The sequence below is a fragment of the Aedes albopictus genome, chromosome 2 (assembly GCF_035046485.1).
Source record: "Aedes albopictus strain Foshan chromosome 2, AalbF5, whole genome shotgun sequence".
NCBI classification, from domain to species: domain Eukaryota; kingdom Metazoa; phylum Arthropoda; class Insecta; order Diptera; family Culicidae; genus Aedes; species Aedes albopictus.
Window position 1 is genome coordinate 287,344,048 of NC_085137.1, and position 27,197 is coordinate 287,371,244.

The 27,197-nt window shown below is 39.5% G+C and overlaps 1 protein-coding gene across 1 annotated transcript; it reads right to left on the minus strand.

The window, feature by feature from the left end:
• Positions 1-719: 719 nt before the first annotated feature.
• Positions 720-25,986, minus strand: LOC109411125 (RING finger protein nhl-1-like). The gene is made up of 12 exons (XM_019684579.3): positions 25,617-25,986; positions 25,420-25,556; positions 25,154-25,335; positions 24,834-24,920; positions 13,126-13,245; positions 6,519-6,606; positions 6,153-6,358; positions 5,931-6,085; positions 5,724-5,870; positions 4,091-4,279; positions 3,957-4,029; positions 720-3,790 (listed from the first exon to the last, which is right to left on the minus strand). Exons 1-12 carry the CDS (start codon positions 25,736-25,738, stop codon positions 3,317-3,319), a joined length of 1,980 nt encoding a protein of 659 aa, XP_019540124.3. The 5' UTR covers positions 25,739-25,986; the 3' UTR covers positions 720-3,316.
• Between the last annotated feature and the right edge of the window lie 1,211 nt (positions 25,987-27,197).

Consider the following 27,197-nt stretch of genomic DNA (forward strand, 5'->3'; position numbering starts at 1 on the left):
CATCGCATTACATTTGAATATTTATAGAGCTTCTATCTGCGTTATTTAATGAATAGATGCCCTAACTGGAATCAGATGCTTTTTATTTAGATTTTTTTTTGAAAACTAACAAAATTTATAGAAAAATACTTACATTAATTTGGAAAATTAAATCTTTTCTAGAAACAAAATTACTACCGTGGGGTGCCCTAATTTCGCGCGGGTCCAAATTTCGCTCACTGATAATATTTAGAGATCATAATCATAGAACTAGTTGTTGAATTTTCCAAATTTCACTTTAGATAGTGAAGCTAAAGTGAAATTTGGACAATTGCACAATTAGTTTCATGATTATGATCTCTAAATATTATCAGTGAGCGAAATTTGGACCCGCGCGAAATTAGGGCACCCCACGGTAGGTAAGATATTGTGAGAGTGATATGATGTAATTGCTGATCTAGCTATTCCTGTCATGCAGCCATAATGATAAGAGTGTTTACTCAGTTGAAAACATTGGAGTAGCGTTTTGTTGACAGCTATTTCCGTTTCCGTAAAAAAAAAACTATGGGTTGTTTGCGTGATCAATAAAACATTCTTGCAGTCGCAGCACATCATCCGTAGATTCGGAAATGACTAATCTGGTCTACTTATCACACCAAGTCTTTCTCAAGACTATTCATAGAAAAACATAATGAAAAGGCTATTGAAGGACATTCTTTAAGTAAAAAAAAAAATCTTTCGGAATTTACTATTAAAACCAATTCCATGAAAAGGACTATAACTCCAGCCTTTGCGTAAATTGTTGATCCCAAGAAATGGTTCTTCTTTCGTTGTTGAACTTGTAACTTGGAGCGTGTTTATAAATATTGTTTTGCAACAAATCATCAAAGGCTTTCCAGCCAGCACCATATTTGTTTGTCAAAGATTTTTTTTTATCGACGGTTATCCATGGCGGACACAATCGTATTCCTGAGCCGCTTAGCATGGACAGTTGTATGGTATCTCCTCATATCGTTCAAATCTCCTCAAGGGATCTCAGTCTGTTGAACTGGGCACGCGGTAACATCTTGTACGCCAAATTTAAAAATAATCCCTCTGTAGCAGGCACACAGCTCATATTTCATTATCGGAATCTGGTAGGCTGATTCAACTACATCAATCGCTCCCGTGTTGAAGCAATTAAAGCCCAGCAGCTTAGCTGGTTTTCAGCTCCTTAAGGACATTCTTAACATAATTCAGTGTTAATGATTCCACTGTTTTACCGTCATCAACTATGTTAATCATGTTCTTGGATGCACCTTCATTTTTACCCTTCAAATAATCTTCGAAATGCTCCTTCCGAAATGCTGCCACCAAATTTCCTTCCCGGTCATTGCACGTGGCGGGCGCTGCCGTAGTCTTGTACCGCGCGTCGAGAATTGCATAAAACCTCCGCATATCATTGCTATCCAAGCTTTCTTGCTTACAACAATCACACTCTCTTCGTGCTGCTGTTTCCTGCTACGGTGGAAACATTTCTCTTCTCCTCTTATCGCCTGGTATCGCTCCCTGTTGAGCTGGACACCGGTCACTAGCATTCGACTTCTGGCGACATTCTTTTCGCTCGTCATTTGTTGGCACTCATCGTCGTTGGAGTCGCTTAGCGCTGTTGTTGTCATTGTTTCATGGATAAACTCCTGTAAACTGGTGATCCGTGGTGAGGATGGGAACCGTGGAACTAAACAAATGAAAATGAACGAGACAATATGGTCTCTTCTATTGTCTCGTTCATTTTCATTTGTTTAGTTCCACGGTTCCCATCCTTGGCTCTCGCGAGTCGCGACCCCCCAGTATGTCGTCACTGCGCTTTTCGTCAAACAATCGAAGCGTGCCTGCAAGCGGTTGGGGGGTCGTAAAACGAAGGTTGGGAAGCTATGGTTTAGTTCAACATCAACTTTATGATAACAACATCTGAACAAACAATTTGCCGTCATAATACTCGATTTTTCAGCTGCAGTTCTCCAACGTCGGTCACGCGCTACACTCGCCAGATCACACTCCACCTGGTCCGCCCGTCGTACTCTCTGCGTTCCACGTCTTTTTGTACCTACCGAATGATTAGCAAACACCAATTTTGCAGGGCTGTTGTCTGGCGTTCTTGCAACATGCTCTGCTCACCGTATCCGCCCAGCTTAGGCCACTTCCAGTATGTTGGGTTCACCGTAGAGTGCAGTGATCTCGCGGTTCATCCTTCGCCGCCACACACCGTTCTCCTCAACGCCGCCGAAGACCGTCCTTAGTACGCGTCGCTCGTTAACTCCGAGTGCTTGGCAGGTTCTCCTCGAGCACGGTCCATGTATCGTGTCCGTAGAGGACCACCGGTCTTATTGGCGACTTGTACATGGTATACATGTGATAAGCGTTGGAACGCATGGTTCTGTTGTTCCTTGAACTCCTGACGGTGCACCCGAGCTCTTGCTACTTCAAGGTAATGACTCGAGTCAATGTTCGGATATCTGCAGGACGTCACATCTATGACGTCCGAAAATTGTTGCCCGTCGATCATCTGCATTCTCATAGCAGCAGCAGTTTAAAGGCGCAGAGCATTATCGTTGTAAATTTAATGAAGGCCTTCCGTCCCAATGACAGGTCAACAGAAACTTTCTCTATTGACCAGCGGATTTGCATTTTCGACGACTATCTTGACATATTGCTTTGCGCACTCCCTGTAGGCCTTATCAAAGCTGTCATCGGGCTTATTGTTCGATGGCGCGGATATACTGATTAGGCTGTAATAGAAAACAATTGCCTCTCATTCTTTATACACAGATTCACGAGCCTGAGGTCAGTTATAGAGTTTTCCGAAGTTCCATCGTATTTCAAGAACAAATTTATAATCGTTGTCTTTAGTGCACTACAAGAGTCTGTTGTTGTTTCAATTGATACGTTTGATCTGACTAAAATACTACATTTCAATGCAGTTTTTCTATGAGTAATCAGCAATTAACGCTCTATTGAGGCGAAGTTGAGCCTAAATTTAAAAGAACACTAAAATTTGGAAACAATATGTTTTTTTTTTCTAATATAAAACAGTTTCAAATCTTAAAGAACAGTTATTCTAACTTCTTATTGCTACTGAGAATGAAAATGAAAACTGATTGAAAAATATTTAAGAACCCAGCAAAAATCACCAGAGATTTTAAATAATCTATTTCAAGCAAAACGCCGTGAATATGTTGATATTATCCTTATTAAATTACATCACGCATTCGAGTTTTAATTTATTATGCTTCAAATGTAAATACAACACACATCAAAATAAACATCTTATCTTTCACCATCGACTTTTGTCTCCATTCTACACTATTACCTGCACGTTGTGGTTTTTGTAATCGCTGATGATAATCTCACGATCCTTGGTCACGAACAGCCCCGACACCCAGTTGAATCTTCCAGGTTTGTCTCCTCGACATCCGAGAGCCGTTACGAAGCTCCCACTCGGATGATATATCAGAACCTTGGCGTTCCCTCCATCGCCCACCAGGATAAAGCCGCTCGGATCAACAGCAATCACCTCCGGATACTGAAACTGCCCAACCATAGACCCGACCTGTCCAAATTCCAGGATTCTTTCACCTTGCTTGTTGAAGACCTTTACTCGCCGATTGCCACTGTCCAGAACGAAAACTTTGTCGTCGTGAATGGCCACTCCTGTGGGGGACTTAAGGTCTACATAACGAGTGGGCGTTTTAGTCTGCGTCGCTTTCATCAGTTGGTCTTTCGGTATGCGCCCGAACTGGGACAGCATTCGGCCGTTCGCCGGACTAACGCACTGAAACGGTGACAGTTGTTTAACAGAACAGAAAAAAAAGAAAACATCCTCAAGTGAAACACAAACATAATTTTTCGCCGAAAATGGTTAAATTGATTCGCGCAGTTTGGCGTAGACTTGTTTCAGCGTAAAAGGGTTCTTTACCCGGCGTTGGTAATCATCCTACCTGAATTCTATCGTTTCCTGTATCACAAATGAAAAGCACTCCATTCGGGCCTATAGCAATTCCTTCCGGGGCTCTGCAAATCGAAACATCACATGCAAAACCAAAGAGTTGTCAAATAAAGGTTGTAAACTCACCTCAGTAAACCTTCCTGGTCCCCCTTGTCGCAAAGTTGGCGCATAAATGTGCCATCTGCCGCAAAGACAAAAATGCAGTGTTTCCATTTGTCGGAAACGAAAATTTCCTGTTTTTCCTCATCGAAAGAAATGCCGTTCGGGTACGACATATCCTCGTGCACAATTCGCTGCACTACGTCACCGGTGGTCCTGGCAAATGCGAGATACTTTTTAACATTACTTTACCCTTTGAAGCCGGAATTTTTCTAAGCGTTATTATTGATTTCTACGTATTTCTGTGGTTTTGGTGCTCAACAGCATAGAAATGGTAGAATGTGATGCAGAATATTTTTTCTGGATATCCTAGGTTATCCAAACTGTTCTTGAGTTTAGATCCTGAAGTCTACGGGTGTAACGATAACTTCTTTCATTTTACAAAGCTCTAATTTGTAATCTAGTGGAGCCCTGAAGTTCAGAACTCCAAGATAGTTTGGCTGACCTAGAATATACCTTTAGTGTCTCTATATGCCATTTGAGATTTCAAGTGGTGCACGGATCCCAGCAGATTATACAATGCTGTTAATTATGGCAAAACACATAAAGTTATTCTTGTAGATTTGAAGAAATCCCTTATAGAACAGTTTCGACGACCCTGAATGGTCCAGTAACCGCAGTAGATTATAAAATGTTACTCAGTATAACAGATATGGCTACTGTTAGGAGTATAGACCTGAAGTTTGGCTGACCTAGAATATTCCTATAGTGTCTATAAATGACATTGTAGATTTCAAGAGCTTCACAGATCCCAGTAGATTATGCAATGCTATTATTTATGGCGAAAACACATAAAATTAGTCTTGCAGAATTGAAGGACTTCACTACAGGACAGTTTGGAACACCTATAACATCCCAGTATAAAACGCTATTTGATATTCTTGACTAAGGTTATATGAATACATATGAATGTAAACCCATATCCAAATTCAGGTTTTAGATCAACTGGTATGCCAATTATTTCATTTCTCCAAACTTCATCGGTGTTCAAGATGTTCTAGGTTATCAGTCAGCCTCAAATACAAATATTCCCATTTTTCCTGTGTGAGCTATAGCAAGTGCCTATTGAAAAGGATATTGTCAAGCTAACAAAACGAGACAGGCTCAGTTGGGCTGATCATGTCGCAAGGATGCGGGAAGAACGACTAGTGAAGATAATATTCAGTAGAGAACCAGCGAGAGGACGGCGACTCCGTGGTAGACCGCGTACAAGATGGCTGTATTGCAGTTGATGGGGACCTATTAGCACTCAACGTCTAGGGCGAATGGAATCGATTGGCCCAGTAACGAGTTCAGTGGAGAAGCACGCTTCATGCGGCGTAGATTCAACGGATCGAATGGTGGCTTACCAAGTATCCAAGTAAGTAATACTTCACTTGCCTGAAAAAGTTGAACCCATTAAGGTTGTAAGCATCTTACATAGGAACTCCAACCCTACCGCCAGGTATAACTGGATGGGGTAATGCCAGAGAAGATCAGGCATTCATGGACCAAATTTGTTGGCGAAACATTGTAACGCAGATGCGATCCTAAGGTACGTAGCACAAGAATCATATGGCAATTTGTTGTACAAATTGCCATTGTCACCTGTATTTCTTACCTATTCACCACATATATAAGTCTGCTTTCTGCGCCTGAAATATACAGTAACGATTGCTCTACTGTTTCTTGCTTCCATGGAGCTACACCTACTCCTGCAGGTCGATGACATTTGTTCCAAAACAGCTTAGGTTTGAACGAATGATTCCTAAAAAAATAATAAACAGGTTTAGTAATAGATATGAATCGATGGTTGTATGGATCTTACTTATAGTAGGTGAAAACGGCTTCTTCGGTATCCAACATCGCCGGATCTATCGTACTAATAGTACTACATTTTGTGGGCTCTTTGTCGTTTTCCAAACCAACTGTCGCAGCATCCACGTTACCATATGTACCAACTACTTCTATTTTACATTTTTTCTGAAACCAACATACTTCTAGGTTATTTATGGTCTTTGAAAGGCCTGACTACCAAAAAAAAAAATACCTGGTCAAATAAAACAATCTCTTCTCCCCAGTGGGAGATCTCCTCGAAAACGATCGAAATTTCTTTATGCAAATTCAGATAAACGTGAACGAAATCACCTTGTGTGCCAATTGCATTGTCGCCGATTGTTGTCCGGAGTCGGCGTATCTTCTCCATCACCAGCTCGTGCGCACATAGCCCATCGTTTAGTATTCTTTGCGATTCGTCTTCATTTAGGGAAACATTGTATTGTGTCGATCATCCAGAGCAAACGGACAAGTGCAGTTGAAAGAAAGAAAAATAAAGTCATTTACATCCAAATGGCTGCGACCGATGCGGTTGCAGTTTCGAAGTCGTTATAGAAAGGGATGATTAATTATGCATTACCTAGAAATGAACACTCTTGTTTCTTGAGTGCTTGTACTTTTTCGTCGAAATGTGCCTTGATTTGCAAATTGAGATTGGTAAAACGTATCTGTGGAATGAAAGTAATCGTTAAAGCTTGCAGTAAATACTATAAATTTCTCGGTAGAAGTGAAATTTTTGAAATTGATACGAAAACTACCTCGAAAATATCAACTTATTTAATTTTTTTGGATAATGTAACCGATCACCTACAAATATAGTTGTGTCGAAAAGCATTGCGGAAAACTTAGGCATTGTTTGCGAAATTTCGAGATTCTAACATTTTTTTGCCATCTGTTTGCACTACCCTACGATCGATGTGCTACCGTGTGATGATAGTTCCATTCCTCTGCACGCAGACCTTCTAATCACTCCTTCGAGTGCAAAGTTGAACATTAAAAAAATATTTCGTCGTTGATCGGCCTTCACGGAACTTGTCGACGAAAGACTCCTTAAGAGGTCTCAGTCTGTTAAACACAGGACACGCGGCAGGATTTTGTACGCCGAATTTCACAGAGTAATCCCTCTTCAGTCTGTGCCCTTTCTTGTTGATTAGACATATAAGGCCATCAAACCAGCTGGTGGACATTTTTCATGATACCTTTCCTTTTTAGAAATTGGTGGATTGGAGGCGGTGGATTATCCAAGTAACCGCGGTACTGAAGCCATATTGCATGCTGATATACGGTGTATTTAGAGCAATCATTACTTTGCATTCAGTTCGCATCGTACTCTTGTGCTGTGCGGACGTAAGCTCTCTCTGCTGCAGGAAGTTTTACTCTAAAGCAATTCAACAGTACTTCTCAGTACTAGCCACAATAGCACTTTTCAGCGCTAAATTTATACCTACTGATTCCTTTTCGATCCTTGCCTGGACCCGTGCCTTCGATTATTCGTTGGACCCGTTTACGGAAGTCAAATTCCGTGAAACGGTGGTAATCCTACTTGGACATTGATTAGGGAAAAAACCTCCTGGAAGGTCGCTTCTAATTAAATAATGGTTGCATCATCGAACAAAAGGAAGGGTGAATCCTTGAATTCACCGCTTCCTTCCAAAAAAGTCGGTTTCAAAACTTTCGCTAAACGCGGCAAAGTTAGAAGGAAAGGAGAATTTCTCCGGAAATTCCTTCAGGAATTTCTCCGGAAATTCCTTCAGGAATTTATCCGGAAATTCCTTCAGGAATTTATCCGGAAATTAATTCAGGAATTTCTCCGGAAATTCCTCCAGGAATTTCTCCGGAAATTCGTCCCGGAATTTCTCCGGAAATTCGTCCCGGAATTTCTCCGGAAATTCCTCCAGGAATTTCTCCGGAAATTCCTCCAGGAATTTCTCCGGAAATTCCTCCAGGAATTTCTCCGGAAATTCCTCCAGGAATTTCTTCGGAAATTCCTCCAGGAATTTCTCCGGAAATTCCTCCAGGTTTTTCTCCGGAAATGCCTCCGGGAATTCCTCCGGAAATTCCTCCTGAATTTCTCCGGAAATTCCTCCGGAAATTCCTCCCGGAATTTCTCCGGAAATTCCTCCCGGAATTTCTCCGGAAATTCCTCTCGGAATTTCTCCGGAAATTCCTCCCGGAATTTCTCCGGAAATTCCTCCCGGAATTTCTCCGGAAATTCCTCCCGGAATTTCTCCGGAAATTCCTCCCGGAATTTCTCCGGAAATTCCTCCCGGAATTTCTCCGGAAATTCCTCCCGGAATTTCTCCGGAAATTCCTCCCGGAATTTCTCCGGAAATTCCTCCCGGAATTTCTCCGGAAATTCCTCCCGGAATTTCTCCGGAAATTCCTCCCGGAATTTCTCCGGAAATTCCTCCCGGAATTTCTCCGGAAATTCCTCCCGGAATTTCTCCGGAAATTCCTCCCGGAATTTCTCCGGAAATTCCTCCCGGAATTTCTCCGGAAATTCCTCCCGAAATTTCTCCGGAAATTCCTCCAGGAATTTCTCCGGAAATTCCTCCATGTTTTTTTCCGGAAATTCCTCCAGGAATTTCTCCGGAAATTCCTCCAGGAATTTCTCTGGAAATTCCTCCAGGAATTTCTCTGGAAATTCCTCCAGGAATTTCTCTGGAAATTCCTCCAGGAATTTCTCCGGAAATTCCTCCAGGAATTTCTCCGGAAATTCCTGCAGGAATTTCTTCGGAAATTCCTCCAGGAATTTCTTTGGAAGTTCCTCCAGGTTTTTTTTCGGAAATTCCTCCAGGAATTTCTTCGGAAATTCCTCCAGGAATTTCTTCGGAAATTCCTCCAGGAATTTCTTCGGAAATTCCTCCAGGAATTTCTTCGGAAATTCCTCCAGGAATTTCTTCGGAAATTCCTCCAGGAATTTTTCTGGAAATTCCTCCAGGAATTTCTCTGGAAATTCTTCCAGGAATTCCTCCGGAAATTCCTCCAGGAATTCCTCCGGAAATTCCTCCAGGAATTCCTCCGGAAATTCCTCCAGGAATTCCTCCGGAAATTCCTCCAGGAATTCCTCCGGAAATTCCTCCAGGAATTCCTCCGGAAATTCCTCCAGGAATTCCTCCGGAAATTCCTCCAGGAATTCCTCCGGAAATTCCTCCAGGAATTCCTCCGGAAATTCCTCCAGGAATTCCTCCGGAAATTCCTCCAGGAATTCCTCCGGAAATTCCTCCAGGAATTCCTCCGGAAATTCCTCCAGGAATTCCTCCGGAAATTCCTCCAGGAATTCCTCCGGAAATTCCTCCAGGAATTCCTCCGGAAATTCCTCCAGGATTTCCTCCGGAAATTCCTCCAGGAATTCCTCCGGAAATTCCTCCAGAAGTTCCTCCAGAATTCCTCTGAAAATTTCTCCAAGCGTTCCTCCCGGAAACTATTGGTGGAACTCTCTGGAAGAATTCTTGGGGGAACATCCGGAGGGACTCCTACAAGTATTCCTTGAAGAACTTCTGAAGGAGATCTTGAGGCAATTCCAAGAGAAACTCCCGCAAGAATTTCCAGGGAGAATTCCTGGAGGAATTCTCGGGGGAATTTTCGAAGGAACTCCTGGAGGAAATGTTGGAGGAATTCCCGGAATATTTTTAGAAGGAACTCCCGGAGAAATTTCCGTTAGAACTCCCGGAGGAAAATTTAGTGAATTTCCGGAGGAACTCCTGCAGGAACTTTCGTTCGGAGGAGTCTCTAGAGGAACTTCGTGGGAAAATTTCTGGAGGATCTTCTAGAGGAATTTCTAGAGGAACTCCTGGAATGATTCCTGGAGGAAGTTCTGGAGGAACTCCCTGAGGAATGCTCGGTGGTACTCCCAGAGGAACTCCTGGAGGAACTTACTGGGAGAATTCCTGAAGAAAATTCTCAATGAACTATGGGAGGAATTTCCGAAAGAACTCCTGGCAGAATATTTTGAGGAAATTCCTGGAGGAATGCTTGGAAAATTTCCCGAAGGAAGTCTGGGAAGAATTCTCATAAAAACTTCAGGGGGAACTTCCTGGAGAAATTCTTGGAGGAACTTTCGGAGGAATTCACGGAGGAGCTCCTGATGGAATATTTGGTGGAATTTTGGAGATCTTCTTTAGGTGATACCTGTTTGAATTTTCGGAAGAAACTTCAGAAGGAACCTCCGGGGTTTGCGGAGGTAACTTGTGCAAGAGCGTTCGGAAGCATTTTACGCGAAATCAACCGAAACGAGTTTTTGGAAAGTTCACTGTAATTAATTTCTGGAGGAACCCTTACAATATCCAGGAAGGATGTCTAAAGGGAATTCTTGGATGAATCCCCGGGATCAAATCTCCATGAGTAACTGCTGGAGGAATCCCTAAAAGGAATTCCTGTGACACTTTTTCGAGGAACCTCCTAGGGGAATCCTCGGAATGAGTTTTTGGTAACCTCGCTGGATTGAATAAACTGGAAGAACATCCTTCAAGAGGAATCTCCTGGATGAATTCCGGAGGGAACGGAAGGGTTACTCATGGAAGACTTTTGAAAAATCAGTGCGTTGGTGTTTGAAATACGGCAGCTTTGATGAATAGTGTGCCTAAATGCCTTAAAATCACGATTTTATTGTTAGTCTTAACCGTCGTTCAATAAATATTTATTGTTACATTAATATCATGTTGAGTACATTTTTGGATGACAAGAGTAATGTAGAAAGTTATAAAAATGTGAAATATGCCAAATTTAAACTAAAAAAAAATGAGTATTGATGATACGGGGCCCGTAGAATGTGCCAATGTCGTTTTACTACGGAAACTTTGAATCGAACAACATAAAGATTATGCAATTATTTGACTTATTGCTCACCAATATTACCTATCATACAGGGTGTTAGGTTCCTGAGTGCAAACTTTTTAAAGGGTGATAGAGGACCATAAATGGAGAAAAAAAATTTACCCTTATTCGAAAGATTATTGAATTTTCTAACAAATGGCATCTTTGAATCGATTGGTTTAGTTAAATAACTAAGTTTTCTAGAGAAAAATAGCTAAAAATAGTGTATTTTCATTGGTTTTTGTCAATTATCTTTGAAACATGTGTAATAAATTAAAATTCTTTCTTTGGCAAAGTTGTGGCCCCTGTTACACTCTACAATTCGTTCTTTGACACCAAACTTCTAGCTCTTATCGTTTTCTTGCAATTTCGATTTAAATGTGCGGCACATTGCACAAAAGAGTACTTTCCATGACAGTTGCAAATTTATGATCTGAAATGCGATGTTAAAATCGAAATAGCAACAAAACGATCAGAGATAGAAGTTTGGTGTCAAAGAACGAATTGTAGAGTGTAACAGGGGCCACAACTTTGCCAAGGAAAGAATTTTAACTTATTACACATGTTTCAAAGATAATTGACAAAAACCAATAAAAATACACTATTTTTAGCTAGAGAAAGAAAGCTTAGTTATTTAACTAAACCAATCGATTCAAAGATGCCATTTGTTAGAAAATTCAATAATCTTTCGAATAAGGGTAAAAATCGATAAGTTTGACCATTTTCAAGTTATTAGGGGGATTTACTTAACAGCATAAACTGATTAAACTGATTAAACGTCGCGATCACCAAGGCAATCTTTGATTATTTCATTCGCAAAATCATGAAACATTTCAAATAAGCAGAAAATCATGGCTTACGCAGCAATTTAATCTGTTTAGTGAGTACCCCTATTGCCAGTTAAGGCAATAAGAGTCACAAACATGGGAAGTTCAATAACCACGTAACGGTTGAGATTTGACCATATGCGTAGAACAATTTTTTTCTCCATTTATGGTCCTCTATCACCCTCTAAAAAGTTTGCACTCAGGAACCTAAGGGGCTGTCCATAAACCACGTGGTCATGAGAGGGGGGGGGGGGGGGTTCGGCCAATGATCATTTTGTATGGACTAATAAAAAAATTTGTATGGACGAATGACCACGCGGGGGGGGTTGAAAAGTCCCAAAAAAATAACCACGTGGTTTATGGACAGCCCCCTAACACCCTGTATTATCCAATCCAGCTCTAAAACATAAATCCAGAGATATGTATCTGGAAAAAATAAATATGTTGTTCAACCAATTACCTACACCTAGTAATGGAAGGTCACCTTCATTGGGTGAAACAACCCATTTGTCTTGTTTGAAGTGTCGACAGTGCGCAAATTATTGACGCGAATTTACCAAAAAGTTTCTCCTTTAGGTATGTACCAGGTACCTGCTGCGACTGCAATTCTTCACGTCGCGCTTGTGAATCCCTTTTTGCCAGCAGAAAGAAAGTGTTTGAGGTGACTACAAATTTTGCTTATGAATTTGATTACGCCGATAATTTCTGTACGCAAAATGTGGAAGCAAACTTTTACTCGATACATTTATCGCCTCAATTAAACGCCACCACCGACGTTCTTCAAGCCAGAGGGTACCATGGTACACCCCGTCAAACGAAATCGACGTCTCCATCTACATCGAGGGGGCGGTAAAATTTGCACAGTTATATCAGGTCCGCTGTCCAAACGCGCGCGCGTATGCATTGGGCATCCGAAGGCACACACACGTGCTTTTCATTCCTATCACGTGCCGGGGATTCGATTTGAATTAAGCCGTCCTCCACGGACCGATTCGATACAGGCGGATTTCGTGTGGCGACGGAAGTTGAAAGCTGTTCAATTGATTGTATAAAATATTATGCGGCTGTCATCAAAATTGTACGACTTTCATTGTCGATGCAATAGATAGTGCCAGACTCGGGTCTTAACTAGAGCAATGCAAATCTGAAATGCAAAGTTATGTAAGCTGTGTTTAGTGTTCATAAAGTCATCAAACATATTTTAATGAAGGAGAAATTTTCTCTTAGTGCACATATAGTGATCTTGAATCAGAGATAGATATTTGCGTGATTTTAGTTTGTGTCGGCAAAACACTGAATTACTCTTTTCGGAATTACTCTTTGCGACGAAATCCACTCTTGCTTTCATTCGATGCTTATGTTATCATTAGTCGCCTAATTTGATCGTTGCGAGCTCAGAATCGCCAACTAGCAACGAATCATCGCGGCACGTCATTTGGATGTGATACGAAATGCCACACCAAAAGGAGGTCTGTAGTTGATTGATGAGTTTTTACAACTCTTTTGTGCTGGTGCTGGATTTCCTAATTTACCTGGTGGTCTTACCTTATAGTTGTTCATTTTGTGGTCCATTTTCTTAACCGCTGAGTTAAGTTGAATATCAAGTTGTTGAACTTGTTTGATGAGCTGATCCATATGCGTCTGCCAACAGATGGCACATAAAATCTGAAAAGGGGAATGGATGTTGAGATTTTCCAGACATTCGTGAATCTCTTCAGATCTTCAGGTCAGGGTAAGCAGACACGCCGGAGTAAAACCACCTGCAGTTCAGCATTTCATTTTTCATAAAAGTCAACTTAGTAGGGTATGAGACAGACCATCTAGGCAGGGGGCTCTAGTATGTGATACCTGCTGGAACTTTGGTAGTAGCCTGACAGAGAAGGGTGGAAGGGGGTTGCTTCTTCAAGCCTGAGTGTCTGTTATCAAGGTTAGGAGCGGCTCCCTATGTCAGGGTCAACTGATCGACTTCGAGTGCCAGTGAAAGACTCTAAGTTCAACTGTACATCATGGTTCTTCGGAAGGTTGGTTAAAGCAGCCACCAACGACGCAGCCAAGAGCACCGCCGGATACTAGGAATGAAGTCGAGCGAATGATTAGTTCATACAGCGCGGTTGGTCATGCTGAAGCATGGAACTAAAGCTTTAAGGCCTTAAGGCAACATAACCTCATTTGACCAATTTTTGTGTTACTAAAATGAACCATCCGAAACAGTTAGTTTCACCGTCAAGTTAAGGGTTAAGATGGGCTAAGTTAAGCATAAACATGCTTGATTCTGTCATGAGAATATGCGAACAGTCAAACCATCAACAATAAATATTGTTGATTTGGCAAGTGTGGAATGTTCCTGGAATTGAAGAGAAACACGAAACGAAATGTGCGGTGTACAATTGTTGACTCAATCTATTGCTTATGCAAAGATGTTGTAGAGGTATGCGGAGAATAATGAGTAAGAGCAGTTTATGCAATTAAAAAAAAAAAAAAGACACGGATACCGTTTTCAGCTAGAAGTTGTACAAACTGAACGAAACTTAACCTTCCGTAACTCGCGCGGTTGACTACCTGCGTCAGCACCACGCTAATGCTGAGTACAACAAGCGAGATTTTTTCAACGTGTTGTACAAAATACAACAGCGCGATCGCTCGTGGGTTAATACTAGACAACGGACACGATACACATTACGAGCACCAGTGGATACGAGGAAGAGATATTTCTTACAAAAAAATTCATCCACTCGGAGCGGGAATCGAACCCTCATCCCATAGCATGGTACGTTTATACGCTTGGTGACGCTAACCGCGCGGCCACGAGGCTCCACAAATGCAGTAAATGAAGCAAAATGAATCTGGAATTTAAATTTATAGTCCTTATTTTAACCTTAACCGACAAAAGCTATTAGATTTTTTTTTAATTTTAATTAACCTTCCGTAACTCGCGGTTGACTACCTGCGTCAGCACCACTCTAATGCTGAGTACAAAAAGCGAGATTTTTTTAACGTGTTGTACAAAATACAACAGCGCGATCGTTCGAGGGTTAATAGAGGAACCATACTATATGTATCAGAACAAAAAAAATCAAAATTAAAATTCGTTCAATTGAGATGTTTACAATTTTGGGCATTATTTTTATTATCATTCAAATTGGTACGAAGGTTCTCAGAATTTTATGGATTTTTTTACAGGCAGGGTTTACACATACATGAACAAAAACTTAATAGAAAAAAATAGGGTCGCCTTATTCTCTACAGACACCACCTACTTTGAAAAATCATTACTCAAGAACGAAGCATCACCCAAGTAACAAAATTAATTTTATAATGCTTTTGAAGTATTCTTCAACACCTGTTCTTTAAAACCGTGCATAAACCAAATTGCTCTACAACACGACATCAACTCAACCATAAACCCGCCATAAGATCAAAGAGGCCCATCCTAAGATGCTCTTGGAGAGTTGTTTTTGAATTTGTTGTACTTCCCAAGTTGTCCTCAAGGCGAATTGCTCTCTCCTTCTAGAACTCTTCAAGTGCACGATAAAACGATAATACATTTTTCAGTGTTATTGCTGATGCAGCTTTTATGTCGACAGAAAAGTTTGGTGAATTAAATTGAAATTAAAGCGCTTCCATTATAACGCACTAATAAAATATTTAAAAATATTATTCCTGGTCATGCGAACATTGCTCATGAGTTTTCTCAACATGGCTTCCATTGAAATCTAGGCCGGTGGTCGGTCCATCATCCATGGTTTTAATCAACATCACCATAAGATCGTCTTAAATTTCTTTCAACTCAACTAAAAGCATTACACAAGAATACTAGGATTTATAACGTTCTCAATGCAGCCTGGTTGGCCTCCATCAAGAACGTCTTAAATTTATTTCATCTTATGCAAGGGTAAGAAGTATTACTCAAGAGTACTCAGGTTTATAACGTTCTTGATGTAGGTTTATGCAAACTCCGCCGAGAACGTTATAAATCATGTACGCCAAATTGTAAACAAACAATAAATTATCACACCGCGGTGGATTTTGTGAACTTCGTGCGATAAATTTAATCATCAGCCCGGTACCGTTGCCAACCAGGCAGACCTTTTACGGGAATCGGCCTTGATGTGGTGCAGCGCCTTATTCCTCCGGTCAGCATTTCCAACAGGTAAGTGATTTTGCAGGTCGATTATTTGACTCCCGATTATAAGGGAATCGATGTCCTGGATGACCAAACCAACGTCATTTCGGATGCTGCAACCGGAGGAACTTGGCACTGCACCGCGTCGCGGTTGGGTTTCCGGGTAAGTGTTCTTGATTGGCAGCAATAATGGAACGATGAGAATAAAATTCTGATGCTTGAGTTTTTTCTTGTATTTTTCATGTACCAAACTTTTCTCATGCGAGAACAGTTGCTCTTGATCAAGAACGGATGATTGAAGATAACTACAAGAACCTTATAAAACTCAAAATAAGTTCAACAGTTCTTGTTGTGTTTATGGTTTTATGAACTGAACCTCAAGTATTCTTGGAGGTGTTTTTAAAACCACATATTGATGAAGAATAGTTATGCTCAGCTGAAACTCCGATAAGATCAACTAGAATATGCAATGTTCCGATAAAACTATCATAAAAACAAATAAAACCAAATAGAATTAGGATTGTTACTTGGGCATAGACACATTGTTTTGTGAGATCATAAGCAAATTTTCTCAGCAATCAAAAAAAAAATACAAAATGAAAATTGTTTTCCACTAAATTTTCCACAGTTGAGGAAAATCGGTTGGAAAAGTCGGAAAAACTAATTAGGAAGTCCGGAAATTCTCAAAAAAAAAATTTTTTTTTGAAGGAAGTTACATAAGCTATCTTCTGTGAAGTTTGTACCAATTTGTACGATAATAAAAAAATCCCCTTTTCCTTAAATTTTTAGCAGTTCCCGAGCAGAAGGAAATAACAACAGCATAAGGAGCTGTGTTTTTTGGGAAAATAACTGAATAATAAAATCGATTATTTTCAAGTTATTACCATAACATATTATGTTATAAACTTGTCTGTCATAATCGGCAAAATCACAAATACCATTACAAAACAATGGTCCTGGAAAACCATTTCAATAACTTGTTTTGTTAGTTTCAATAACAACTTAGTAACAGGGAATTCGGAAAATATTTCAATAACCGATTTTGATATTGATATGTTATTGATAGTAATCGGATAGCAGAATTTGCTATGATATCAAACTTGTCACTAAATAAGTTATAATACTTAGGCCAATGCAAATATTATTCTTTTATGTCCGAGACCTCTCATCAGGTACGAGGGGGGGGGGACAAAAATGAATAAGGAACAAACAAAAAAACTATTAAAAATTTAAAAATTATAAACACTATCGAAACAGTTATTTATGTAACGAGTTACGAAAAGTTGATTTTTTCAGCACGAGTCGTACATTTATCCAACGAGGCTTGCTGACTCTGACGTAAGAAATATTTTCATATGATCGAAGAATACTATATTCTGTTTTTTATTCATTCTAAGAGATTTGAAGTCGCAAGATAATCGAACTTTAGTGCTTTCTATATTATCAAATACGACGAGCTTCGATTTCCACCTGTAATTCATAAAATGTTCTACTTTAATTGTTTTCGGAGCACGGTTTTGAAATCAACACGTGTATTTGAAAAAGTTTGATTGTCGATAGCAATTTGTGACTTTTGTTTTTTTTTCAGCAGAGAAACTGAAGAATTTTTAGAATGCTCAACAGTTTCGTAGAAAATTTTTGGGATATTGGAAATATTGTACAGATTATTACAACTTTTCTGGAAACTTTGTTCTAATTCCTCCGGTTTGCCCTGGATTCTAGAATTGTGTCGAATATTCCTCCTGGATTCTACAAAGATTCCTCCAAAAATGTTGCTATTATTTCTCCTGAACTTCCTCTGGTGATTCCAACAGGACTTTCACCAGAAATGTTTGCAATATTTTTTTCTAAAATTCCTCTATTTATTTCTCTAAGGATTCCGTCAAAAACTCCTTTTGTGTTTATCAAGTGACTTTGTCATAAAATTCTTCCAGAAATTCGTCGACAGATTTGGCCATAAACTTTTCAATAAATTACTTCAAAAATATTGCAGAAATTTCTCCGAGAGTTCTTCGACGGAATCTTTCATGGATTTTCAAAGAGTCCTCTAGAAATTTCTCCAGAATCCTGCATAGAATTCCTTCAAGGATTTTTTCAGAATTTCCTGTGATCATTAGTCCAGGAGTTTTTCCGAATGTTTCTTCAGGTGTTTTTCAAAAGCTTCTGCCAAGAATTCTAAAAATTGCTCAGAAGAATTACCTTTGGAATTTCTAAGAAAATTGTGCCAGGAGTTCTCTTGAAGACCTCTCCAGGGATTTATCGAAAGGTTCCTCCAGAACTTCCAAGTGCTTATCCGAAAATTATTTAAGGAATTCTTAAAAGGAGTCGTTAAAAAATTTCCTTCTTAACTGAATACAAAAATGGAACAACACAAAGGGACAGGCATAATCGTCGAATTGTTGCTGTGATTTCAAAATTTGTTACTGTTGTATTATTGCTGATAAGTTGATCCATAGTGTAGTAATGAGACTACTTCGGTTGGTGGTTGGATTAAGAATGATCTATTTATCTCGTGTTGTCAGTACATTTACTAATACATGGTTGCTTAGATGCTACATTCTCTCCATTTGTCAATAGTTTTTAGCATATTATTTAGACAGTTATAAACGATATCATTTTAAACATTTAGACTAGGTTGTTTGATGTTCAACTATTCTATTTATCATTTTGATGAAAAAGTCTAGATAATTCAAGATAATTGATTCGTGTTATGTACATCAATCATTATTTTAAAATCTATTTCTATTTCTTGAAGTATTGTTTCAATGTTCTGAAGTATGATAAATGGTTGAGAAGTTGCAATTTGTGAAGGGATGGTTGTATCCTGTCTTGTGATAATAACTACATGATAAATTAAGTTTACATTAGACTATCTATTATTTCCCCTTTCTTTTGTGTAAAGTTTGTCTCACTGTTGAATTTCTAATATTTCTAGAAACATTTGTTTTTCATCAGGAATCTTGTGTAATAGTTCTGTGAATGTGTTATAAAAACATGGAGATCATGTTCCATTTATTTTCTTAGATAGCACTATTCTATATAGTTTTCAAATGGTTTGGATTTCGCCTAATTTGAGCAACCATCAAGCTTTGGAAACTCGACTCCTTGAGAGATTAATCCCTCTCATTCAATATTTCAATATCCAGATTGTAGTAGTTTGTAAATTTCATCAAAAGTTGATTCGTTATCCTGTATGAATCTGGGCCAAAGAGTGTTCTAGTAATTGTTTGTTATCTACCATGCATCAATGTGGCTATGCTTCAATCTGCTTCTTATATGCTTGCATAGCAACTTCTTCTGGAATCACTTCTGTAGCATTCCGAATCTCTTATCCTGCTTGGTTACTGTTGCATTCATTCCAATACTAATGGATTTCTATGAGCAACCCAAACTTATCTACTTGATTTCTGTTGCACCCATTTCATAACGCTGAATTTCTATGGGCAACTCAAACTTTCCTGCTTTGAAACCTTTCCCGTTTCAGAAGCATTAATATGATACAACTTCCAGGTTCCGAAGCTCTGAATCATTCAGACATCGTACTGCATCCTGAATTTCTAGTTGTTACATATATTGGCTACACTTGCACCTGGGTATAACTGGTCATGAGAAATAATCTCTACCTCTCAACCAAAGATCACATACCTTACCACGTTATCTTCAGAGTTAGAAAAACACACGATTTTACCAATGATTTGAATTCACGCCGTAAATCTTGAATACTTTACGTCCGTATTGTTCCATCTTCCTTTCCAAACTGGGCTACGTCCAAACGCACAGGCACTATCAATTGCATAGTTTTTTTTTCTTGAATCCAAAGTTTTCGTTCTTCCAACAAATGAAAAATCGCATCCCTGTCCGTGTCCGTTTTATCAGATCAGTTTGAAATCCGCATCCGTAGTCGCCAAATGTAGTAATGAGACTGCTTCGGTTGGTGGTTGGATTAAGAATGATCTATTTATCTCGTGTTGTCAGTACATTTACTAATACATGGTTGCTTAGATGCTACACATAGTACAACAATAACTAAACATGTACTTCAACAAAACATGTTGTTTAAATGTAATTTAGTTAATGTATATCAATAGCTTGATTATAACAAAATGAGATTGTCCAACAAAATTTGTTATGGAAAAGCTATGCCTTGATAATTTTATAATAACAAAACAAGATATAAAAACAGTTTATGTGATTTCATAGTTATTAACTTGGTATTCTCCTCTGCTCGGGTTGCTCATTTCGCTCCACTCTCGGTTTGATTTCAGTCTCACGGTGGTGCAGAGGGCAGGATTGAAAGATCTCCATTCTGCACGAAAATGTCCTGTATTGTGCCTCAACGAGGCCAATGATTTTCTCAGGGACATCCTTGCGCTTGAAGGCTTCCCACATATGTTCGTGGTTGAGACGGTCGATAGCTTTTTCGTCATCAATGAACACCAAATGGAGTGACTCTTGGAATTCATTGATTTGCTCGAGGATGATATGGATATGGTCCACACAAGATCGTCCGGCACAGAATCTTGCTTACTGCCGTCGTAGAGTTGCGTCAATCTTTTCCTGTATCTTTTCCCATAAAGGGTGGTCGGTCAAAATTTGGTAAAACATTTTTTTTCATAACTTTGGACTGCGTACACCAAAATAGCTGATTTTTGGACCAGTAATGGTGCATTATATGTAGCTAATGCCATAAAATTTTCATCAAAATCGGTTTAGTTTTTGCGCAGATATTGTTGAATCCTGAGATCTGCAATTTTAAAATTTTGTACAAAGAGGCTTCAAAAATAAGAACACATTTTTACTGTTTTGTTTATAGAGCCAGAAATACTGAACCGAATTCAATGATTTTTTTCTGTATATAAAGAATGCATTCCAAATGTTGAGTAAAAATTTCATTCAATTTGATTTTGCTGTTTCAAAGTTATATTTTTTTTAAGTGGCACCCTGTCAGCTTTTTCATATTCAAACTGCCACAACCTTGGATGTATTCATACATAATGGCTCAAAATTTTACTTAGATCATATTTGTATAATAGTATTATACTGTAAAATTTTCATATGAATCGGAGCAGTATTAGTAGTTTTATAACCAAAAGTGTGCTCTACTGCTCTTAAATTGTCAAAGATTTACTATGGAGCGCCTTTGTACAAAATTCTAAAAAGGCAGGTCGTTGGTTGTACCATTACTGGTCCAAAAATCAGCTGTTTTAGTGTACGCAGTCTGACGTTATGAAAAAAATTGTATGACCAAATTTTGATCGTACCACCCTTTATGTTGCAAAATAATTAATGCAGCACTCGTGCAGATATTCGGGGTCAGTTTTGAACATCTCAGATGATATGCGATCGACCCCCGTGGCTCTGTTCAATTTCATGCTATGAATGGCTGTTTCTGTCTTCTGCACTGATGAAGTTTCTGTGTTGATACGGGTAATGCGTCGAACCCTTGGCGGATCATGTTCAGTTGTTAATGGCGTGACCGAAATTTGACAAAGGTTTCCAGAGTGCTCAAACCAGCGTTTCAACTGGTCAGCCAGGTCAAGAACTGTCCAGACGTTTCTTTCACGGGCATCGTAGAATTCATCTTTGTCCCATTAAGGCGACGTGGAACATCGTAGAGGAGACGGATGTCGCTGGTGTGTGCGGATATCTCGCCTTCGTCGGCTAGAAATTCCGCCCACGCTCTATTGTCCCGTATAAGAGCGTTTCACTTCCTTCTCGAGAGCCGAACAGCGATGACGGGCTACGGCTTTGGCTCCTCGCGTTTTCGCTAGCTCCAGGGATGGGAACACTGACTTGCAAAGATTTACACTCACTTGTTATTTTCTCAGCTTAGAAGCGTGCTATCAAGAAACGATGTATGGACGACTTTTGCCTTTTGGTTTTGTCTAAAAGTTTGCCGAATAGAGTGTGGGTCGCATATGTATACCAAAGTCGTGACAAAGCTGCGAAAGCGACTCTCCACGAGGCCTTCGCAGCTCCCTCACGACTTCGGTATGCGTGTGCGACCCATACTCTATTCGGCAAACTTTTAGACAAAACCAAAAGGCAAAAGTCGTCCATACATCGTTTCTTGATAACACACTTCTGAGCTGAGAGCCTCGTAGCCGTGCGGTTAGGGTCACCAAGCTTCTAATCGCACCGTGCTATGGGGTGAGGGTTCGATTCCCGCTCCGGGCGATGAAACTTATCGTGAGAATAGTTTCTTCTCCGTATCCACTGGTGCATGCTCCGTGTGTCCTTTGTCTAGTGTTTAAGTTTCATTCAGTCTGTGCAGCCTCTGGCTGAAGACGGTGTCCGCGTCTTTTTTTCTTTTAAAAAAAATAGCAAGTGAATGTAACTCTTTGCAAGTGACTGTTCCCATCCTTGGCTAACTCTATCGCGGCTTTGGCGTTCCTTCGCTACTCTATCTTCCCCCAGGTATCATCTGTGATCCACTGCTTTCTCCGGGTGCGTAGCTTATCCAAATTTTCTCGCCGGTGATGATTAAGGCGTTCTTGATGGTGCTTCATTGATCTTCTACGCTTGCACCTTCCGGAATATCCACAACACGGTTCTCTAGCTCCCCACCCTACTATCTGTTTTTAAGTAATTTTTTACCACAAAGTAATTATGCAGATGTATGCAATGTACAGGGGGTGGCCAAAATATGATATAATGGTTTTAGATATAGATTACAAAGATATCAACAAATCACTTTTCCATGTTTTACGATAGTGACCCCAAACTTTTGGCCGATACAGCATTTTGAGGGGTGACCCCAAACTTTTGGTCGATGACATCAAGGATTAATTTACTTAATAACTTTTTTCTAGATTTTTTAGCTAAGTTCTGTAAAAAGCAGTTGAAAGCTAATAGAAAATGGGTCATATTACCGCTCTCATCTTAAAATTTGGTCGACCCAACTTCCAGCGACACTGCCGTAAGTTTATATTCATTTTTTAGAAAATTTGGCAACTTTGGGTTAAGTTTACATACAAAATTTTTTGAAAAAGTTTCTTTTAAATCATGTTCAAAGTTTCTTTGACTTATTATCTTTGGAATGAAACCTAGGGTTTTGAAATCGGACGCAAATTGGCGGAGATATGGGCCTAAAAAAATGACATGTTTTTGAGGGGGTGACCCCAAACTTTTGAACGGGAGTGTATGATCATATATCAACGACCTCTAGCTCTGGTGAAATTTTCATTGAAATCGGGGACCCTTCGGCCCAAACTGTTCGGTAATAAAAAAAATCCCCATGTGCATCATTGGTACAAAATTTGAGCTCGATTGGTTAATCTTTCGCAAAGTTTGAACCGTTTTCGTAAAACACTTTTTTTCAGTCAGCTTATTTTTGAACTGTCATATCTCAGAAATCAGTAAACCGAATGGAATGAAATTTTGAACGTTTATCAACAATATATTATTGCTTCACAAGTTATTAAAACATAGGTACTTTTTAAACGTTTAAACAAGTTATCATGGATTGCCACTTTTTAGATCTTTTGCAAAAAAATGTAAATTTTTTACATCAATGTCATTAAGTTTTAGTTTTGATATATAAAGATTTTCTACTTCTGTTTTCAAGATATTTCTAATTAGATATATTAGAGCCTATTTGGGTTGAAGGAAGAACACATTTAGTAGTTTTTGTGTGGTTTTGTAAATTTGATTTATTTTCCTCTGTATGGGTGAAAATGTCAACTGGTACAACTTTATTCATCGTGAGAAAATATTACATTTTATAATGTCGCATCAAGTATCAATATATTGTTTATCAATGTTCAAAATTTCATTCAATTCGGTTAACTGGTTTCGCAGATATGACAGTTCAAAAATTGGTGTTCTAAAAAATAGTGTTTTATGAGAACAGTTCTAGCTTCGCGAAAGATTAACCAATCGAGCCCAAATTTGTACCAATGATGCACATATAATAGGTTGACAAACAGTCAAAATTTGACAAAATTTGTGATGCACTTTATGAAAAGTTACAGCATGTTGAACATTTTGGCCACCCCCTGTATTATGAATACATTACATTGATCCAGGAAATATCGTCTTAAAAGATACCCACTACGTATTTATTCGGATTCCCGAAATCATTTTTTGGGTCAGCTGGTTCTTATATTTTTTTACCAGGACACGATCAATTCACGCATTTTTTCAATTTTTTATGGCAAACTTTTTTTTTAAGTTTCATGGGATTCCAGATAATGAAGCTACAACTAAATACTTTGTGTTGAATATTTCTAAATTTACAGCAAAAATGCAGGGTACTTATTATGCCCCAACTACTCCTACATAGGGGATACTGCAATAATACGCACCAGTTAGAAGATGCGTCATGAGGAAATTAAAAGACATACATTTCGTTTAAATGCATGAATTTATTGCTGATATTCTCATTCTGTTTGTTGATCATACAAATTTTCAGCCTTAGTACAGTAAATATTTAAAAAATCACATTTTCTAATTTCGTATATTTATGTGGAGCAGAATGCAACCTTGCTTGGGGTAAAACGCACTACAACATCGGGGCAATATGCCCCGCCGAGGTTAGAAACATTTCTTCTTCGTTGAGAAAATGCATATTTTATATGGTTTTAAAATGAGAAACAACCCGTTCGAGATGCTTATAGAGATTATTACAGCTTATTTTCAAGAGGTGTGTTTTTCCCCAACCTGCATATTGCGCCAATTGATACTACAACATTGTTCTAAAAATGCACATTAAGTATTTCATTGTTTACATGATGCTTGCCACGCTTAGTATTGCCCTCAATTTACTAAATAAATGCAACAGCCGATAAAATCTTATATGTTTTACCATAAAAATACTCGACAAACGATCGGGAAAATAGCATCAAGTTGTTTGATTTTATCAATTTGTATTCTGTAACGTAAGTCTCTGATATTTGCCAGGTGCTCACGACGTTCTGTTTTAGACTGACAAGGTTTCAAAGCTCGAAAACAGATATTTCCTGAAAAACGATGGTGGTGCGTTTTACCCCGACAGTGCGTATTACCCCATGCCCCTACTACTTAATAAATAATATCAATTCACATAAATTGGTATGTGAAGTTTTTTTAACCAAAAGTTTTTTTTTTGAATAACGATGTATTCACAGATTTCCCGCTGTAATATACTTACTTGATTGCAATGGTTACATTTCTGTATCATAACGTTACTGATTGTATCACATTTGTTGCACGTCATAGGGCAGCTTTCCTCGTTGGGCTGCAATAAGATATCTCGTTAGAAAGTTTAGTTTTTGGAGTGATGATAAAGCTGCCATTCCTAAACATTCCTGCAATTTTATCATTCTAGTTCAGCAAAGTTTCTCTTCAACTGAAAAATTCCAATCATTTAAGAACATAATCACACTGTATCGTAATTGAAGAAGCGTGTACTTGACGTGTTCGATTTCAGTTTTATCACAGTTCTAAAATCGAGAAGCAGGAAACACTTACTGTTGCACTGGAAGTAGCCTGCAGAGAAGATAAGGGTGGTTTCGAATGACCATTGCTGGTTCCAGTAGTTGATGAGCTCAAGACCTGCAGCACCGAATCGATGTACAGGTTCGGCGGGAGATCCGACAACAAAGCAGAAGTGAGTGCGTGCTTCGATTCGCATGTAGAACAAGTAATATAATCTGAAAATGGAAGGAAAAATGATACAAAAGCCACGAACGGTAGAGGAATTTGGAAGTGCTTTCGATTTTTTTTTATCAACATACCTCGATGTTTCTGTTGCCAATATGTTGCTTCCAGGCACGCAAGGCAAAATGTGTGTTGACACTGGAGCATTTTAGGTGCCTTGAGGCGCTTTTCGCAAATTGGGCAGACCACCAAACTTTCTAAGGCACGAACAGCACTGGGTATGTACGTACGAAGATTAATAAATTGAAATATGGTATTTTGAGATGACTCTTACTCTAGCGAATGCTTGCTACTCGATGATGAACTAGAATCAATTTTGTTTCGTATTGGTTCAGCAGAACTGTTTTCGTAACTGATAAGTCTTACAGAACGGTTATAAGGATTTTGGCGTTCCATCGCTCGAGGAATGATGCTCAACGATTGCAGGCTGAATTCAAACTGAGCCCAACGATATGACAGGAATTCTCTTGGAGAAAAGGGTTGTTTTCGTTATCTTATCGACAATTCTCCTCAACACAGTTTTGTGGACCATTGATTACATTCTAGATTTAGGTAGACGAAAGATTCCGGGAGGCATGCATAGCCGAAGCAGTAAACGCGCGGGTATTCAGCAACAAGCGTGTACGATTCCAGTAGGTCTATGATTTTTTCGTAATATAAATCAATGGATATGGACATTCTTAGAAATTGAGTATTATTGCCGCACGGTAGATGAAAACAAAATGGTCATGAACAATAAAAAGCTCTTTGTTGATAGCTGGTGAAACTGCTTATAGGATGCTAAGCTGAGAAGCAGGCTATGTCTTACTTAGAACGTAACGATAAAACGAAGTGAAATAATGTGTTTTTTAGGCATTTTTGTAACACAAAAAATAAAATTATGGCTTTATGAAAATCAATTTTGCAAGAGATGTACAGTTTTACCGCAATCAAGTTCTACCACCTTAGTGGTTCTTTACTGCTATACTGCCTAGCGTCACCTGACTCCTTGAATTGGGATTATCTGTTTGGTGAACTTTTGCCAACGGATCAGGGGGTACGTAGTGTTCTGATCGGCAGCTACACGGGCTATCTAATTCGCTATAACAGCGTCTGGCATCCAGCGGCTGAGTATGAAATGCTCCCCCACCGGAAGCTATACCTAAGGTGGCAGTCCCACCACGGTAGATTGGGGACCTTTGGCCAACAACCTACTGTTCCCGAAGCCCAAAAACCGTTACAGAAACCGAAAATGAATGATTACGAACTGATTCAACCGTAACGACTTTTGGCGCAAAACTTACTTACCTTACCGATCAGGCTAAGGCCGGGGTGGTCTCTGCTGTACATAGTAGCCGTCTCCATTCCACTCGGGCCATTGCTGTTTGTCTCCAGTTCCGCACTCTGCGTAGGGTCCGCAGATCGTCCTCCACTTGATCGACCTACCTAGCACGCTGCGCACCACGTCTTCTTGTACCGGTCGGCTGACTCCCGAGAACCATTTTGGTCGGGTTGCTATCCGACATCCTGATGACGTGACACGCCCACCGTAGCCTCCGTAGCCTCCTGATTTTCGCGGTATGGTTGGTTTTCTCAGCAGCTGATGCAGCCGTCGTGGTTCATTCGCCTTCTTCAAGTCCCGTCTTCCATCTGCACTCCGCCGTAGATGGTACGCAACACCTTCCGTTCGAAAAACTCCAAGGGCGCGTTGGTCCTCTGCACATAGGGTCCATGTTTCGTGCCCATAGAGGACGACCGGTCTAATCAGCGTTTTGTAGATAGTTAACTTCGTGTTACGGCGAACTTTATTCGATCGTAGAGTTCTATAGAAGCCCAAGTACCGTAAACCGGGGTCAAATTGATCAGCGGGGTGAAA